At 41.3% G+C, this 18,848-nt stretch overlaps 1 protein-coding gene across 3 annotated transcripts in view; it reads right to left on the reverse strand.

The window, feature by feature from the left end:
* The window catches only part of BANP (BTG3 associated nuclear protein), a 146,843-nt gene that overhangs the window by 50,217 nt on the left and 77,778 nt on the right, over positions 1-18,848 (reverse strand). Inside the window, exons 10-11 of one of the 3 annotated variants that reach the window (XM_081920218.1) lie at positions 16,480-16,551; positions 14,309-14,353 (exon numbers count right to left, since the gene is read on the reverse strand). In XM_081920218.1, the coding sequence (XP_081776344.1) occupies positions 14,309-14,353; positions 16,480-16,551 (117 nt within the window). Of the gene's footprint in view, positions 1-14,308; positions 14,354-16,479; positions 16,552-17,532; positions 18,318-18,848 lie in introns of those variants that run through there. The other 2 variants (XM_081920219.1, XM_081920220.1) reach the window with 2 other exon arrangements.

An 18,848-nucleotide genomic window follows, 5' to 3' on the forward strand; every position in this document is an offset into this window, starting at 1 on the left:
GTCACCTGGTGTGCCAAACTGAGTGGGGGGCACAAAGTTGAGTTCCATGGCATGTATTGTCTACAGTGAACTAGGGTGGGAGAAAGCAAATATCTGTAACTTTTTTTCCAAGGTTCTATAGGTTGTTTAGGTACTGGCTACAAAAAGGATCTTCCTTCACAGAATTATAGAGTTGAAAGAGACCACAAGGGTCATCTACTCAAACCCCCTGCAATGAAGAAATATTTGCCCAACATGGGGCTAAAACCCTGAGATTCAATTAGCTTTAAAGTATGTTTCTTTTACAATTTCCACCTAGATGTCATTTTTGCTAGATAAAAATCAGTGGAACACAGCTTTACTTTGAGGCAATGTTACTGAGCACTTCAAATATTATAAGCACTATAAGCACTATATAGATAATAATAAAATAAAGGCATAAGCTGTAAGAGGTCAGCTGGATACCTTTTTATTTATAACTTCTTTATTATTTATAAAGATAAAATGAATTGTTATTTTAAAATAAAGAATGCTTACCAAAGGATAGGCACTGCTACATACGAAACAAAAAATATTTGAAGCAAAACTTGTGATAGTTCTGTGTTGCTTAGTGTTTTGAGCCCTGCTGCTATCGATGGATAGGCTATCAAGTGATGGGAACTTCTCATCCACCATGGAAGATTGCAAGCATGCTTTGATGAGCTTTAACTTTAGAAACCTATGCTTGCCACTGGCAACTATAACTGGAAATGGGGAGGGAATTAATAGTGCTACCCAAACATGTGGGAGGACATCAGTTATTTTGATATCATGGATGTACCTCACGGTGAGCCTTTTCCAGGAGACAGAATGTGACAAAGATTACAACACAAAGAGCTGCATCACCATTGTTGGAGTGCTTGTATTCAGTGAAAGCTGACTACGTACTCCTCACTGTGAGTCTCACACTCAAATTCAAACTGCCTCATCTTGTGGCACTTATGTGGGGGCTCCTAAAGGCTCTTTTACCGTGGTAAATGCCTTCACAAAACCACTTTCCCCGTATAATGTGAACTTCATACATTTCTTCATGAGGGAGGTAGCAGTTACTATGTTCACTATAAGGCACTGCATAGCCTTAATTACAATTACATAATTGTAATTTAATTACATAAAAGTATGTTGTACTGCTTATACCTTATACTAACTCCTAATCTTCTCCACCTCTAACTTGCATTGAAGTCCCTTCCTTACATGATGCATAATGAATTTGCAGAATTCACTACCACTAGTTGTGCATAGCCCCTGGCTTGAATGGCTTTCCTCTTTTCACATTTATCGATGGGCTTTGAAAACCTATTTATGGAGGCTGGACCTTTGGGACAAGAGGGGCAGTGCCTCACCAAGCTCAGACTTTCAGCAAGCACAAACCTGCCCACTTCATTACTAACAACTCCCAACAGAGGCAGTACAGGTAATGCAGACTGCATTGGGAGGGAGGTATTGTTTGAGTGGCCTTCCACCTGTATAACATTTGGGTACAACCAAGAGAGCTCAGAGGTGCTTCCCAGTTCCCTGCTGTATGTAAACCTTGCCACTACAGATGTAAGAAGGCAGTGATTTCTGCTCCACTGCAGTTCAGTTTCCACCAAACACCACATTATCCATCTTGCTGTCCACTATTTAAAGTAAGTTATGTAACTTACATAACTTACATTATTTCAATGTAAAGGAAATGTGAACACAATGTTTACAAAGTCATTTATTACTACTAAAGGAAAAGGACCCCTGGATGGTTAAGTCCAGTCAAAGGTGACTCTGGGGTTGCGGCACTCATCTCACTTTCAGGCCAAGGGAGCAGGCGTTTGTCCACAGACAGTTTTCCAGGTCATGTGGCCATCATGACTAAACTGCTACTGGTGCATGGAGGACCATGACAAGTGCCAGAGCGCACGGAAACGCCATTTACCTTCCTGACGCAGCAGTATCTATTTATCAACTTGCACTGGCATGCTTTTAAACTGCTAGGTTGGCAGGAGCTGGGACAGAGCAACGGGAGCTCACCCCATCACGGGGATTTGAACCATCGACCTTCTGATCAGCAAGCCCAAGAGGCTAATACTACATGAATGAATACCACTCATTTTTTGTTTGACTGATTTCTATTCCTGATCACAGTTGAACATGCAAACTGCATCAATTTCCATTTTCTTCCCATCCAAATTCTCCGGCAACCCTACCTACCACACATATACACAAACCACCCCATAATTATTACAGATATTTTGCTAGTTTGAAATAAAGGAGCAGCTGGCATGGTCTTTATTCGGAGTTTCACAGTCACAGCAATAATGTCACTTACATCCTTGCAGCAATGCCCCACTGCCAAAGACCAAAGCTTTTGGCTCAAACGAACAACTGAAGGTTTCCACTAAACAGCTAAACAAGGAATACACTACTTTTGGCAAACCATATGGTTGTACCAACTAAATAAAGCCCACAAACTCTTAGAAGGTTTTTTTTAAAAAAAAAAAGACAGGAGAGATGAGCTGTACTGAAAACAAACCAGCTTTTGTCTGGGTTCTTCATGACTGGCACACTCTCCCACTGCAGCTCAAACCAGAGTTTGTCAAAACACTGAACTAAAACATCACACCAACTTGGAAAAAAGGGATTGGGGGGGGGAAGCTTTTTGGTATAAGCTAGCCCTTTGTTCTGCTTTGCGGTGGCTGTTCTAAACACAAATATTTTGCTATGTTTCAGAAGCACTGGGAGGCGGGGAAGACACAAATGCTATATTGATTTATGAAAAAATTAATTATTGAATACACAATGCGGTGATGAGACAAAAAGACAATGAAAAGGGAAGGAATGTTGCCCTCTTTTGACTGAATTAAAGCATACACACACACCAGCAGTAATAGAAAGAAAGAATTAAGCAAATGAACAACAGAAAGTCAATTAATTTGATCCTCACATGCCTGCTTTGGCAGAGCTGAAAAATTGGCACCCACTAGCCAGTCCTTTCCTCCCAAGACAAGTGTGTTATTCATTTGTAGAATGTTTTAATTAACAAGAAAATATTTCCTGTGCCTCATGTAACCTCCTGCACTTCACCCCCACTTTCCTCCAAAAAGCAATTATGCTGTGAAGAATGCAGATGCTAGGACACCACTTGAGCTTCTCATAAACCAAAGTACGGTAAGTTTTAGGATCTTCTAGTTCAACAATTAAGTAGGTGAATTAAAATTATTCAGTATACAGTTCTTCAAGTTTTCTATCTCCTATCAGCCAAATCTCACAAGGACCCCAAAGCCCTATAACCAGCCCCACACCCCTTTCTTCTTCCACTCTCAAGACATGTGATGCTGTGCAAACAAGCAAGACAAGTGCACATTTTGGTGTATTTGTTACATAGGGTAGCACACTCATTATCACACAGATTCAAGCTGGGTAGAAGCAGAAATATATTTGTTTCCTCCTTTTAGGGTAGCACTCTTCAGATTGTGTTTTACAGCCTGTCCTGCGCACACTCCACACTCACGTAAGGAAAACAAGGGACATGGTAGTTGGACAGCAGTGCCATCAGGGTTAAAAGAGAAGTGCAGGGCAATGGAGATGGCAGAGGACCCAACAGCCAACTGGAGAGGCTCACCCAGGCCAGCTGATGTCCTCAGACTACCTGATTATGAACTGGCCTATAGATCCCAATCTGGAAGCCAACCATGTGCCAACTCTGCGCAACCTTCTGCTGCCCTTGCTGCATCCTCTACCTTTCATGCTCACAGAGCCACACTCTCATTCAGTGAAAAGCAAATTGAGCCTGGTAAAAGCAATGAAAGGCGGGACTTGCCTTTCATTGAAAGTTCTGCTTGTAAGGAAGGAACTGGGTGATCTGTTCAGCAATGGATGCTGGAAAGGAGCAACCTTTGGATCAGACCCACTGCATATCCCAGGCCTGAAAAAACCAATGCATCAGGTTCTTTAGGAGAGCACTAATTAATGGGGGGGTGGAGCCCTCCACCCCTGGGGTTCTGCATTTTGAAAGGCTACTAGCAGCTCAGAGCCAGCCAAACTGGGGCATTGCAATACAGTGTACACATTTATGTGAAAATAAAAGGAAGCATGACTATAGGCTCTAGCAGGCACAGCATGGAAAGATATAGAAACGACAACAAAGGTTGCTGGAATCAGGGGGAGTAGAAGCGAAAGGTCAGGGATTCAGATTTTTATACGGGTAAAATGAGGTAGCATGTGGCCAAGTACAAAAGTGTTAAGGGAGAGTTCTCATCAGATAATCAGAGAATCACAAATGAAGAATGCTTTTTTAAAAGGAGGGAGAGAGAGAGAATTATTTCCATAGATTAGGGATAGATTTCCCTAGAAAGATAGCTTTGTAATCATTGCTATTCCACACAGAGGACAGTTTTTATTACAAAAAAAAAAATGTAATGAGATGAAGTCTAGGCCCAGACATCACCTTTGAAAGCAAAGAAAATTATTTCCCCTTCATTTTAAAAGATTACCCTGCCTTATCATATCTCTCCTTATTACGTTTACAGCAATATTAAAACAAGATTTGGGTGAATAAAGAACATAATATACTCCAAGTAAAGAACAGATCCTTTAAAGCACTGTAAATACTCCCGGCTGTGTGAGAGGAATTTTAATGGCACAACCCATCCTCTTAGGAGAACGCCAAAAATATGACAGAGGAATTATCCTTTTCCAGAAAGCTCATTCTGTTCCACCAGAGACTAGTCCATGGACTCTGACACTCGGAAACCCCACCCAAAGAACGCACCTGCAGGAGATGAGCTATACAGTCCCATGAAACTGTCCATGTGTACCATGAATGGTATAGGATCCAGTTGAGCATGGCGGAGCTCTGGTGAACCCCTTGTTCATTTCAAAAGAAGAAGCTGTAACCAAAGCCAGCAGAGCCAACTTGCAGGTCTTTGGATCATAGTGAGCCAAGTGTTGTTTAAATGTTTAAACAACATTTTTTTTAAAAAAAGGTGTCTTGCCTTGATGCTTTTTGGGGTCTTGTAGCTGGGGCAACATTTAAACTGGGGGCTTCCTGACTCAGACATCTTAGCTACTGAGCCACAACAGCACTAATCTAAACAAAGTAGTGATGGCCATGAGGATATAATAGAGGAAACAAAAAAAATTCCTTCCAGTAGCACCTTAAAGACCAACTAAGTTAGTTCTTGGTATGAGCTTTCGTGCACACTTCTTCAGATATGCGTGTATCTGGCAGACCAACACGGCTACCTATCTATAATAGAGGAAGAAAGCATTAGAGAGTTTTTTGGGGGAGGTGAAGTTAATAATACTTGCTCAATACCTTCCTTCCTAAAATAGTTCCTTCCATCTGTCAAGTTTCCTTAAAAGCAGGATGGCATTGGCACTAAAATACAATACATGTTTAAAAGATTCATGAGATTAAAAATAGCAACTTAAATTAACGAGTGCAGTTAAACTAATGGTGTGGAACAGTTACAAAATTAAGATGGAAACTTTGGGATCTTTTTAAATCCAATAAATGGGATGTGGGGTGAGATTACATCACCATTCAAGTGACAATGACTAATATAAAGAATTAGACTTAAATGAATTCTAAGAATGTCTGCTGTTCTTGTAAGAGATTGCAGAGGGAATAAAATCTAGGAAAATATTGTATTAATTATAAAACTGGAGGTGTTAAAATCAGGAGTCCTGATCTAGGAACGCTGCTACTTGAGATATAAAAAGATGGATAAAAAGAGAGCTGATATTCTTAGAGAAAATGCATAGATCTATTCTGAGTAGCTGCCACAACAGAAGAAGCAACAAGTTTCCTCTACAATTCGGGAATGGCCATGGCTCAGTGGCACAGCATCTGCTTTGTATGCAGGTGTCCCAGATTCAATCCTTGGCATCTCCAGGTAGGACTGGGAGAGAATCCTGCCTGGAACCCTGGAGAGTCACTGCTAGTCAGTGTAGATAGTACTGAGCTATATGCAGCAAGGGTCTGACTCAGCTTCCTATGTACTCTGGGCAGTCTCATAAAGCATAGAGTGCATCTATTTTATGGGGGTGGTGCTTTTCTCTTTATGACACTTTCATCTTTGCCCCTTACAGCAGGAAATACACTGGCCCAGCACTGATCACAGGCAGCCAGAGAGCAACCAGCATGGGTTGAAATATTTCACATATTGGGTGTGGAAGTATCACTTTCTTATCAATACAGTCCTGGCTGTATACATCTGAACTTTTTTTATCTTCTCAGTCAGGCAGCATGAATGTCTATTCAGAGAGTGGATTGGTTGGGGGCAAGAAAGGCTCAACTGCATGACAGTATCCTAATGGACTTTATGCTTTTAAAATAGCAATCCACTCTGCACTTTCAGGAGGGGACAAGTGATCAGTAAATATGGCTATAATGCTTAATGGCAACAAGTTAGATTAGCTGGTTAAAAACCATTCTGGTTGACTGAAAATGCACCCACTGATTAATCTGCCTATTTTAAAAATCTGTAAATGATTCTAACAGAAACACTTATGAACACAGTACATGCACCATCTTTAAAAAGGCATCGACTCCTTATGTGACACATCTTAAGGAGACACATCTAAGACAATGCCTGCTATGGCACACATATGCATTACCTAAAAATAAACTTAGAAAGCTTTTTCTTCAGAGCTATGGTTTTCTCATGTGCAAACTTAGGCAGAATTCACTTGATTCACTAAACTTTATATTATGCATAGACCAATATTTCTTTAATCAGGTGACAGCCCCATAAATAAATAAATATCAAACCAAATTTAGTTCCCATTGTAATCAACAGGGCTTTAGCACGTAATTAATGGCTGAAAGCCTCATTTTATTTCCAAGGGACTTTAAATGTGTTTAACCTGCTTTGAATTGTGTCTGGTGAAGCTATCATTAAGCATACTTAGCAAACTACACTCCAGACTGAAGAGCACACCAATTCCTGCTGCTTACTTCTGAGAGCTTATAGTATGCCCAGCTGCTGAAATTCTCTTGAATACCAGCACCTGCCCTAATTTGCTGAAGTGTGACTCACTCTCTTGTGTTGGAACACTTATAACAATCACAGTATTAAGCATTTACCCTTCCCATTAAAGCATGAACAATTTTGCAGAGCAGCCATCAAATTTTATAACCTGTAGTAGACATTTTACATTCAACTTAATATCACAAGCCATTATACAGCACCCAGAGCTGTTATTCCAAAGCAGTAACTTCATGGGAGGATAGAGTTTTTTGCTGCTTTCTCTGCCATGACAAATAGCATGTAAAAGGAGGACGGCAACAACCTTCGCTTGCAAAATTGGACAGAAGTTATGTACATCTGATATGCCTTCATAATTTGCCTTAAAAAAAGAAACTAAAACTTTAAAAGACTTTAAAAGACGCTGTTGAGGCACAGTTATGGTTCTATTTTAATGCTCAAACAGAAACTGCTAAAACCTAAACTGTAAATAGCTTCAGCAATTTGTAAAATGCTAAACGACTGCTCTTTCTGCAATGGCTTCCCCCCAACTTAGAAGTATGAAAAGGGACTGTACAGATAATGATGCATATCTTTATCATATACTTAACAATTAACTTCAGGTTTTTGTAAGCTGGGAAAACAAGGAACCAATCCACTCTTAACTAACAACTTCACAAACCCCATATTAACAATGAGAAATAATCTTTTGCTTTATGTTATTCTGCATTACCTTCAATATGTCAACAAGGCACCAAAACTGAATTTTTGGAGATACACAAATTTATTTGTGTGTTGATTTGAATAATCAGTTAAAAGACCGGTTGATAATCAAAACTACTCAACTACAATGGAGATATAACATCTTAGACATGCAGTTCAATCCTATACATATAAAGACTGATGTTCTACTGTGTTCAGTGACACTTACTCCTTAGCATCTGTATTTAGGGATTTTCAATAAGAAGAACATGGCAGACCCACCTCAGTAGCAGATGGAAAGAACATGGAATATAGAAAGCTGCTTTATATGGAATCAGACCATTGGGTCCATCTGGAGCAGTACTGTCTGCACTGTTTGGCAGCAGCTCTCCAGGGTTCCAGTCCTGCCTGGAAAAGACTGAGGACAGAACCAGGGACCCTAGAGGCACAACTCCTGCCACATGGGTTTCTGGCTGGCTCTTACTCTCATCGACCCCAGGGCTGCAGCAATGACAGTAAACCATGGCAGGAACATCAGGGCTATTGATGAAGTTCTTGGCTAGCTGATGTGGGGCTATGCAGGAGCCGGGGGGAAACACACATAATGACCTGCCTGGATCAAGACCTGTTTCTGAGTCAGGAAGGGATGGAACCCATAAGCTCTGTGCTCCCTTAGAGCTCCAAGCTCCACCTTCCTGAAATGGAGAAATAAACAAAAACTCGCTCCACACAAAGAGTTCTAAGTGTGCATGGAAACACTGCAAAATTATTCACTGAAAAAAGTGAGTGCCAAGGAGATGCCCATTTGGAATACTTTACCCCAGGAACATAGGGATAAGACAGCTCCCAATTTTGGAAAGTTAAAAACCACTAAAGTTTATGTGGAAACTGTTTTCAAAAATGAAAACTGCAAAAGATTTCATCAGAAAAAGAATTGTCTGTAAGCTCCTATGAACACAGTTTTAAAGCTCTTCGCTTCAAATTAATATTTTAGTTTCTAAGAACTAGGGCAAATCCAGGAAAAGCTGTTTGCAATCATTTATCAACGAATTGCCAGTAATGACGCTAATTTTTCTCCTTTTCATTTTTTTTCTTTAAAAAGGCAAGCAGTTTCTTGTTTCCAGCTGCACAGCGTTTAGTTTTTCATTTTGTTGTTTTTCTCCTAACAATCTTGTTTGTTTCTCCGCCTTGATTATTCAAAGCAGATGTGCTGAAACAGGCAAACAGTTTTCGTGTACACAAAAGAGCGAAAGAGCCTCTGGCATTGGAGGAGCTGGAACAACCACCTTCTGAATGCCTGTGTCCCCCTAACACGGAGTTAGAGGATGCAGGAGATGTCCAGTGTCTCCGTTTCCTCTTCGTTTCTTCAAACCTTTAGAAAAGTGTGCAACAAAGATCTTACTAGCACTGCCCTCTGTTGGTCACATGCAAATAACAGAAGGGCCCAGGAGAGCGAGAGAGATTCCAGCAGAATCAGCTCTTTGGCATGGATGCCACAAAAGGCCAAAACACAAGAAACCTTATTAACATTCCTACATTATAATAAAAGACTATCCCCACGAGTGAGTGTCAAGATAGTATTTACAAAACAAAAATTACTGAACTGGCCTATATTTAAAGCACCCACCTAATTGCATCCCGAGGGAAACCAAACTCGAGCCGTCAGTAAAGAGAATTAAAAGGATTACATTTGGGTGCTTAGCAACCTTATGTTTCATAATCTGAAGAAGAAAAAACTTTGAAAGCTGTGCATGCATTTATTTAAACTGCCTGATCAAGAAGATATCAGGGCAAGCAGCAATCTTTTAAAGCTGAAACTATACAATGTTTCAAGCTGAACCAAATTCTCACAAGCTTCACTTTTTATGTAGAAATTTGCACATTTGATGAGGGAGAATCTTCCATTGAACAGATATGCACGAAAACAGAACGCATGTTTCAGCCTACGTCTGGAAGCTAACTAGAGCTCAGTAGTTTCGGCGTCGCTCTACATTGTGTGAATGAGTGTGGGGTTTCTGCCAATTCATTTTTGAGCATAACTCAAAACGCTGGTCACTCTCTTTCAAGCTGTATGGTTTGGACGCAGAGGCCTTCTTCCCACCACTGCCAGATGTGCTGCTAGTAGAGGCATTGGACAAAACCTTTTCAGTAGCAGTGCCCAGTTGTAGAACACTCCCCCCGCCCCATCTGAAGATCTGTATGAGACTCCCATACTACAGGCAATCTCCCGCTTTGTAAATTTAAGTTTGCTCTGTTGGATGTTTGAATGATTTGCAACATCCCTAGCTAGTTTGCAACTGTTTTTTTCCAGGTTCTTCTGCTGCTGCTGCTACTTGCTTATATTTAAGTAGATGTGTTGATTATTGTTTACAGTATTTTTCGCCCTGTAGGGCGCACTGGCCCATAGGACGCACCTCGTTTTTTGGGGGGGAAATGAATAAAAAAAAATATTCCCCCCCCAGCCGTGGGGCTGGGGCAGGGGAAGCCCAAGCTTCCCTCGACCCCAGCCCCCAGAACAGGCTGCTACCCACAAGCCTTGCAAGCCCGGCGGCAACCCCCGCCGTGCTCACAAGGCTTGCGGACATCTGCGCGAAGCACGGGGCACCCTGCATTCGCCCCATAGGACGCACACACATTTCCCCTTCATTTTTGGAGGGGGAAAAGTGCGTCCTATAGGGTGAAAAATACGGTAGTTATCTGGTTTCTTTGTTCTTATCCTGTAACCCTAACCCTATTTAAACCTGGCTATGCATGGGACGTATAACAGAGTTCTGTCATCCGGGGCAGGGGAAAAGAGAAAAACAAAGACTTTTATTAAAATAAAACATTAAAATATTAAATCAAATATTCAAATAAAAAAGGAGCACAACAGACATTTTTAAATCAGAGGCTCTGTAGCTGAAGGAGTTTGTGGTGGAGTAAGGTTATCTCAGAATTAAGCAGGAACAGTGTAAAGAGAGTATGCAAGTTAACACTTTTCATGTGCTGATCAACTCTGCGGTTAAGACCAATACATGTATTTGCTAGAGGGGTTTTGATTGTTTGGTTGTTTTTTATTCCTGTGTAAAAGGTAAAGGTAAAGGGACCCCTGACCATTAGGTCCAGTCGTGGCTGACCCTGGGGTTGCGGCGCTCATCTCGCTTTATTGGCCGAGGGAGCCGGCATTTGTCCGCTGTTTACCTTCCCGCTGGAGCGGTACCTATTTATCTACTTGCACTGTGACGTGCTTTCGAACTGTTAGGTGGGCAGGAGCTGGGACCGAGGAACAGGAGCTCACCCCGTCGTGGGGATTCGAATTGCTAACCTTCTGATCGGCAAGTCCTAGGCTCTGTGGTTTCACCCACAGCGCCACCCGCGTCCCCTTTATTATTCTTGTGTAGGACACTGCATTTAATCCTGGAAGCCATATACCATTGCACAAACAGAAAAATAAAACATATATACTAAGCCAGAAAGCTATTTCAACGAGGAAAAACGAAGGCTGTTTTGCTTTTGCTTTCTTTCTGAACCAGGGAGATATTCCTAGTCTATGGACTATTTATGTTAAACTTGGTCAGTTAAAGCAAGTCTCATTTTTAAAAAGTGACAGTGTGAGACTGGTATATATTTTTTTTCAACATCTGCAACAAACTTGCTATTATAGGATAAAACTAGATATTAAACAAACTCTAACCAATGAGATGCCTCTTTGATACGAATCAAATGCAAGATGCAATCAGTATAATTTGAAGAGAAAGAATGGGACATGTATCATGAAAAGCTAATGTTAAAACAGGGCTGGTTTGAGACTTTTCTGTGAATAGTTGGATCTCTCTGTGAACAAGCAAATTTGCCTCTTGGCATAAGCTAATTGCAAATAAACAGGTTCTAGAGTGCAGCGACTGGCAGAGAAAATAGACATCCTTTGTGGGCCCCTTGTTTTTTCCCTTTAGTCTTCCCCTAAGATGTACAGATTGTCCTCCTACAGATAACTGCATTGGGATGTTCCTGATAAGGCTGTGAGGTCACTAGAACACACTAACTCGTCCACACTGCACTTCACATAGCAACTGTTCAGCTTCCTCTGGCTGATCATGCTGGGAACAGATGCTGTAAATTCAGCTCTTGTGTGCAGCAGGAAGACCCAAATGTCACAGACCTCACAGCATCACATCAGGGACAATTATCATCTGGGATCTTATCCTGCAGAAGCCTCCTTAAAATGAACAAGAGGTTGCAGAGAAGCATGCATCTGTTATGGCACCACAAGCAGCTGTTTTAGCAAGACTTGTCAATACATTTTGCCCTGGATAAGTATATAAGCTAACAATTTACCCTTCTTTCAAGGGTAACGAAGGCCTGTGAAACTTCTACCAAATCATTTCCTAATTCTGAAGAAAAAGAGTCTAAATTTGGAGAGTAGGAAGATCAGATTCTGCAACCAGATTTCCCATTTATTTGCATGCTAACAGTAGGCTGTTTACAGAAGGGTGGGAAAATTTCCCCACCCCACTTCAAATCAAGTGTGTATTCCTGTAGTGTAGAGTAGAGCTTTCCAAACTGTGTGTCGCGACACGTTAGTGTGTCAGCTACAGTGTGTAGGTGTGTTGCACAAACGCTCCCCACGCTCCTCCCAGGGCTGGAAAGGGGCTAGCTTAGCCTCCGGTTTGCTAGTAAAACTGAATTACTGTGTCACAAAACGATGCATGTCTAAAAAGCGTGTCACCAACATGAAAAGTTTGCAAAGCTCTGCCTTAGAGGCTGTATCCTGCTGGGAGCTGCGTGAGAAAAGTAGACGAGACAGAGCCTTGCTCTTGCTCTTCCCCACACTGTGAGTGCTGAGAAACTGAGGTGATGCATCACCACTTCACATGCTTGCTTTTGCGGTCTCTCTCTCTCTCTCTCTCATCCACACACCCCGCATCAATCCATCCTCAAACACCACAAAAGGGGATCTTTTTCAAAGCACTCAGTGCTTCCATCTAGGAACACCAGACACACAGTTTCAACACGTTTTTCTCTTCTCTGTTCTCCCTGCTCTCAGGAAACCTTTTGAAAGCTCTATGCAGGTTCCACCTCTTGCTCAAGATTGAAGAGGTGGAGCTCACTAAATCTGGTTGGTTGGTTGGCTGGCTGGCTGGCTGGCTGGCATCCATCTGTCTCAGGAGACAATGGAAGAGTGCTCCGGCGGGCATTAAGTCTCCCGACCATTGATTTCCAATTTCTGAAAAGCCAGAATTTGCGAGCAAACTCTGAGCAAGCTGGAAAATCTAATGTCTTTAGCCAACTTCTATTTTTCTAGAGTCATGCTAAATTTTCTGTTATTAGAAGAGGTGGGCTGTTGCTGGGCTGCACAAAGGAAATGGCAGAGAAAATAAGCAGAAGGCATTTATTAACATGCTCTGCTCTCCTCCTTGTACAGGACATTGAGGGCTTATCTCCACATGCCTTGTGTAGGATGGACACATCCAATACCTGTGGGGCCTGGTCACTCCCTGAAGTTCAGCATTAGGAAGAAGAGTGGGGAGGAGGAGGTTTGGGCAGCAGCAGGAGAGTAGATGGAGGTCAAACAAGAACAAAGACAGACAATGAGGAAACCTCTGGGAGAATCTATATCTGTTGCCAAGAACTGAACCCTCCCATTGTTCTGAAGACTTGTACACACTCCATTAGCTAAAATACGATGTTTAATTATTTCTGCAGTTTGGTATTTCTATTAAACGTGCACTGAAATATGAAACGTTGAGCTAATAGAACACATGTGGAGGTAGAGAGAGTTCTTTTTGGCAGGATTTTGTTGGTTCCATGGACTATCATGCCAGAAAAACAAGACCTAAATCCAAAGCAACTACCAGGACAAAAAAATTACAAGGGGGGGGGAGAGAGAGAGAGAGAGAGAATGGAGGAAGACACACAACTGGTGACACCAGAGAAGCTGATACTGCAAGCGCTTCTGCAGACTGGAGCTTGGCTATTTTTTCTCTGGGTTAATATTTCCTAGGTAAGATTTTCTAGCACCTTGTGCCACACATCTGTGTAATCTTAAGACAATTCTGCACATTATAGTTTTATGGACTAGGTTCAAATGTCCTTGTGAGGGTATGTTCATACTTTAGGCTATTGACTGGAAGTTCCCTTGGTAAAAAGACTCACCACAGTCACAGAACTGCTCTGGGACATACAAAACAGTAAGAAGAGAGCTGTTTAAGCATGTGCAGAATCCCTAACCATATCCCCAAGCATCTGAGAATTACAGAAAAAAGTTTGCAGTTACTATAATAAATGAAAGCAGATGTGGAAAGGCTTCTCTTTCTCACGATGGTGATTAAGTCAAGTGTCCGTTATCATTTTAGCATCAAACATCCCCATGTCTGGAGAGTTTGTTGATCACATCCGGCCATGCTGACAGCCGATGATAAGGAAGGAGGAACATCCTTTCCATTCAGCACAACACCAGGGCAACCAGCACTCAAGGAAGTTTTAAGATATACTGACACAAGGATGTCAGGCAGCCACATTTGCTACAGGCTGGATTACATTTCAAATTTGTTTACATTAAAAAAAAACACCACTGCCTAGTCTCAGGAGGATGCAGGAAAAGTGTGCTTCCCACCAACAATATCACAAATGCTTCTTAGAAGTTCATTCAAGAGGTGAATCCCTACCTGGCCATCTTGTCCGACATGAACCTGATGTATCTGCAAGTTACCCTGGGGGGAAAAATTATACATTAAATGTAAGCCAGAAATTAAGAGGAAGTCAGAACTGCAAAAAGGGCACATTTCTGTACCTTATTAGTGTTCTTCATTACTTTACTTAAGGAAATTCACTCGGTTTTAGAAGTGAATTATCGTGCCTGGCAGTAAGAACCATATAAAACCCTTGTTTTATATACACAAAGCTATCCTCCCCATGGACAGGGCTAATGGCTATAAATGTCTATATTCTGCATCAAGAATGGTGCAGCTAAATAAACTAAGCAAATGAGCTGATTTATTTATTTAGGCCCTACTCACTTTTCAACTACAGTGGTATTATACAACATTTTAAATGCAATTTTAAATTCTCAACTTCCCATCCCGCTCATTCTCTTATGGGTCTCTATTCTGCCATAGCCTATCTCTCCTCCCAACCATTTGGCAGTCAATGAAAATTAAAATACTTTTTTTAAAACCCGCCACAAATTTCCCAGCTCTAAGCAACTATTCCCGATCACAGCTGCATGTCCCCCCAAAGTGGGGGCACCAGCCTTTTGTCACTGCCTGAATTAAGTGTTCAGTTTTTGCTACCTGCTATGGGGAGGTTAGAAGGAGTGCAGCTTCACACCACAACTACTCAGACTGCTTCTGTTTTCTAAGGCTTTATCTACCATTCCTCATATGTTTTTGAACTTTATTTGCAGCCATGAGGGCTAGAAACTTCATTGTTGGTTTCAATAAAAGCCAAGAACTTTAGGGTGCTATAAACTATACCCAACAGGAATTTCTCTGTTCATGCATTGCAAACTATGCAAAGCCCTGCTGGTGATTCTCTGGAAAGCGTGGCTGATCAACATACAGTAGTGTTGTTGTTGTTTTTTGTTCTAGCTTTTAAGCAATAGCATCCTTTGTTTATTTGCTCAGATTTGCAAACATGCAGACATACCTAAAATCAAAATGTCTATCAGCCTAAAATTAGTAGAGTAATATAGTATGTTACAGCTTTGGCTGAAACAGAATGCAACTCTCCTAAATGGATAAATATTTGCTACACTGGGGCTGTCATTTCTACTAGCTAGCAGCTATTTCTCTTCTTTTTGTCAAAACTCGGTTCCACAGGCAAACAGGGGCTCCATTATGGAAGTCACAAAAGACATCAGTTACAAAAGATTCTAAATGCTGCAGCCGATTTTGGGAGAAGCCTCTGGGTCTAGAAGCATAAAGGAAGAAATGAAGCACAGGAAGACATTTCTATGCAATCTGCAATTACGCTCTTAGAATCTGCCTGAAACAAGGCAAGGGGAAAGGGGGAAAAGGTAATTTCCCATAGATTTTTCACATGTAAGAGGCAAAATGAGTATTCCTCTAAGAGGAGGGCAGTCAGTTGTCATCCTTTTTATGCTGTCAACAACTATTCTGCTTCCATCCAAAGGAATGGAAGATAAACTGGAATAAACTCCAATCCAGATGTTTTCTATCCACATGGATGAAAGAAGGACCTGATCCTGCTTTCCTTCATGTCCAAGACAACTCCCTCTTAAGTCATATGGGCGTGCAGGAACAGACTCTTCCCATAATTTGTTAACATCGCAAGAGACAAAGCCTCTCTGGAGTTTCCTCAGCACCACATGAGATCCAGAGTAGCTATCATTAGGCTATCCATGGCTAGTTCTGAATACACATAGTTTTAGAGCAGCTTCTGGCACTACTTTCCTACTTTCACCTTTTAAGCAAAAATAGCTGAAGACACAATACAGATCAGCTTCTAGTCATGTGTACTGAGCTGAAAAGGAAACCCCTGCATGAATGATCATACATTACATTATAAAGAAGTGTGGATCTGTGTATATAAATGCATAAAGTGGAATGTGATCCTTGGTTCATCCTGCTGTGTTTTTAATACAGCTGGAAACCAAGGGTGGGGAGAATAAACTAAGGGCATATGCAATGTCCTACATATCTTCATTTCAATGGTGCATGCCTAGGACTGGAATGTGCTGCTTTCCTTTACAATGCCATAAGTTTAACCTCATCCTTGTTGCCTCCCTCTATCAACATGTTAGCCATGCTAAGAACTGTAAGATCACTACAGCTGCAGGACAGGTTTTGCCCAGCTGGCCACTCAGTCTGTGACTCACCTCGCTGTCTTGCGTGATCTGGACCTGCTCTCCTTGTGGCACCTGGGCTATGTGGAGGTGACCCTGTGGGATCCATGAGCGGAGGGAAAGAAACACAAGAAGCATCAGTCAAAATCAGTGGAATACAATAGGCTCAAAGCAATTCAACTCAGCAGACACAGAAGAAGTCAATGCCTCTTGTTCCGGAATACGTGCTGCACCCACACTTTAACAGCATTCCATTTCAAGTACAGATGAGATTGCTGAGCCCTGGGTGGTACATGACTAAATTATCCAAGGTTTTATTTTCTCAGTATCTAGAAATTTTCTGACTCTGGTGGTGACAGGAAGAGTATAATTTAGATGCTTGTAGAGAATTCAGAGTTGTCTCCCTGGTATAGAGCCTGGAAAATATCCACTGAGGCATGGCTTGTTTGGGAAGTGCAAGGTCAAGCTCTTTAGGAAAGCTTTATCCCTCCATAAGGAGAGAATAAGCTACAGGTACATCCTGAACTTTCCTAGCATGTGACTACTGGACAAGCACTTGAACACACAGTCATCCTGTATCAATTACTGTATTAAAACAAGAGGTTATAGATCCCAGGCCCTCAGTTAATTTGACAATACTGAAACAACCCCTGCCCCAACAAAACATACACACACACAGAGAGAGAGAGAGAGAGAGAGAGAGAGAGAGAGAGAGAGAGAGAGAGAGAGAGGGAGGGAGAGAGGGAGAGGGAGAGGGAGGGATTGTTTCAACAAAGCTGAGCTACAGAGGTGCCATGGAATGTTCATGAACATTTTAATTGCAATAGGATGCTGAGAAACAGGACAAATTATTTAAAGGGATAGAAAGATGGTTCCCTCCCTTAAAGTCGCTTTCAACTATCTGTCCTTGTTTTTATCTTTTTAAGTTATGTATGGTATCATCACCTTTTAATTATTAGCTTTTATCCCTTACCTGTTTTAAGTTTTATGTGTTTCGTTTATCCATATGTTTTATCTTATGCTGATATGTGACCGAAATAAAGTTCGATACTGATACTGATACTGATACTGATACTGATACACAGCACCCATGCTGGCCTGGCTGTTAATACCAGCTCCTGGCACCCTTGGTTACTGTAATCAAGAGTTATGTTTTGCTGTCTTATTGATAGTTTTTATTGTCACATTTTTCCATTGTCTAATTGTTCTGCAGAGTCTCATGATATTTCTTTGAAAGTCAGATATGAATTTTTCTTAATTAATTAATTAAATGTTTGCCACGTCTTGTATTTCCAACCCTATGTTTCCAATGACACTGGTTACCATCCAGGCATTTCCCAACCCACAAAGAATTATCACAAAGCAATGCTCACTAGGAACACCATGGCTTTGGCACAGGGTGAGAAGTATACTTGAAAGCTTCCCTTTAAGATCACTGCCACCGTCACTGAATAATTACCGCCACAGTATTCATGTGATGAATTGTCTATGCCCTTTGCTCTGTATGGAGAGGAGAAGAGCACTACCCCCCCACACACACGAACACTAAAGGGCAACATTTCCACTGGTGTAGAATGGCAGCTGTCCAATCATTCTCTATTGAAGTTGTGCCAGATAACAATTGCAGGGAATCTAGCCTGAAGAGTTTTAATATATTAAAGAAATCGCTACTATACATCACTGACCTGTACAACTACCTCGGCAATAAAATCAAGCATATCACTTGATTTTAAAAGAAGAAAAAATTGATCAAGGAAGGCAAAGAAACTTCCTCCCAAATCCTGACTGGCCCTTTGCAAGAGAAATTTACCTGCTGGCAAACTGGCTGCTACTTTGGTTTGTAAAAGTCTTTTGTGTTCATTTTCACATGCCTGTGTAGGAAACCAAGATTAAAGATATCCATGTGGAATTTTGTCAAAGGCCTTCCTTATATTATAACGTACCAACAATTGCACATGAATTTCAAAGAAACACAGGCCCTTCTATTTCAAACAGTTTCATTTCCTTTGGAAGGAAACTGTCTATTTATAGGGAGAAGCAGCATGCCGAAAGTATCAAAACGACAATAGGAACTGTATATAAAATTAGACCGCAGATCCAATCCATGTCGAGATTAAATCGCCTTCCCTTCACAATGATAAGCTCTTACTGGCTTCTAGGGGGAAATGTTCAAAACGTTTGGCTGGGTTGTTTTTGTTTTTTTATTTTAATCTCATTAAGCTGTTTGCAAGTCACACAAAACTTTCAAAGGAGGTGGGAAAAAGGAAGGTTTCCATACCTGTATGTTTCTTCCTCCACCCACCCCAGGCAAATAGCAATGTTGAGGGGTGGTTTACAATGAGAAGCAAGCAAGGGTGAAAAATGTGTTTCTGTTCTTTGTTTTTAATCCTCACTCAGTGCCA

The sequence above is a fragment of the Podarcis melisellensis genome (assembly GCF_964234715.1).
Source record: "Podarcis melisellensis genome assembly, chromosome: 8".
In the NCBI taxonomy this organism is placed as follows: Eukaryota; Metazoa; Chordata; class Lepidosauria; order Squamata; family Lacertidae; genus Podarcis; species Podarcis melisellensis.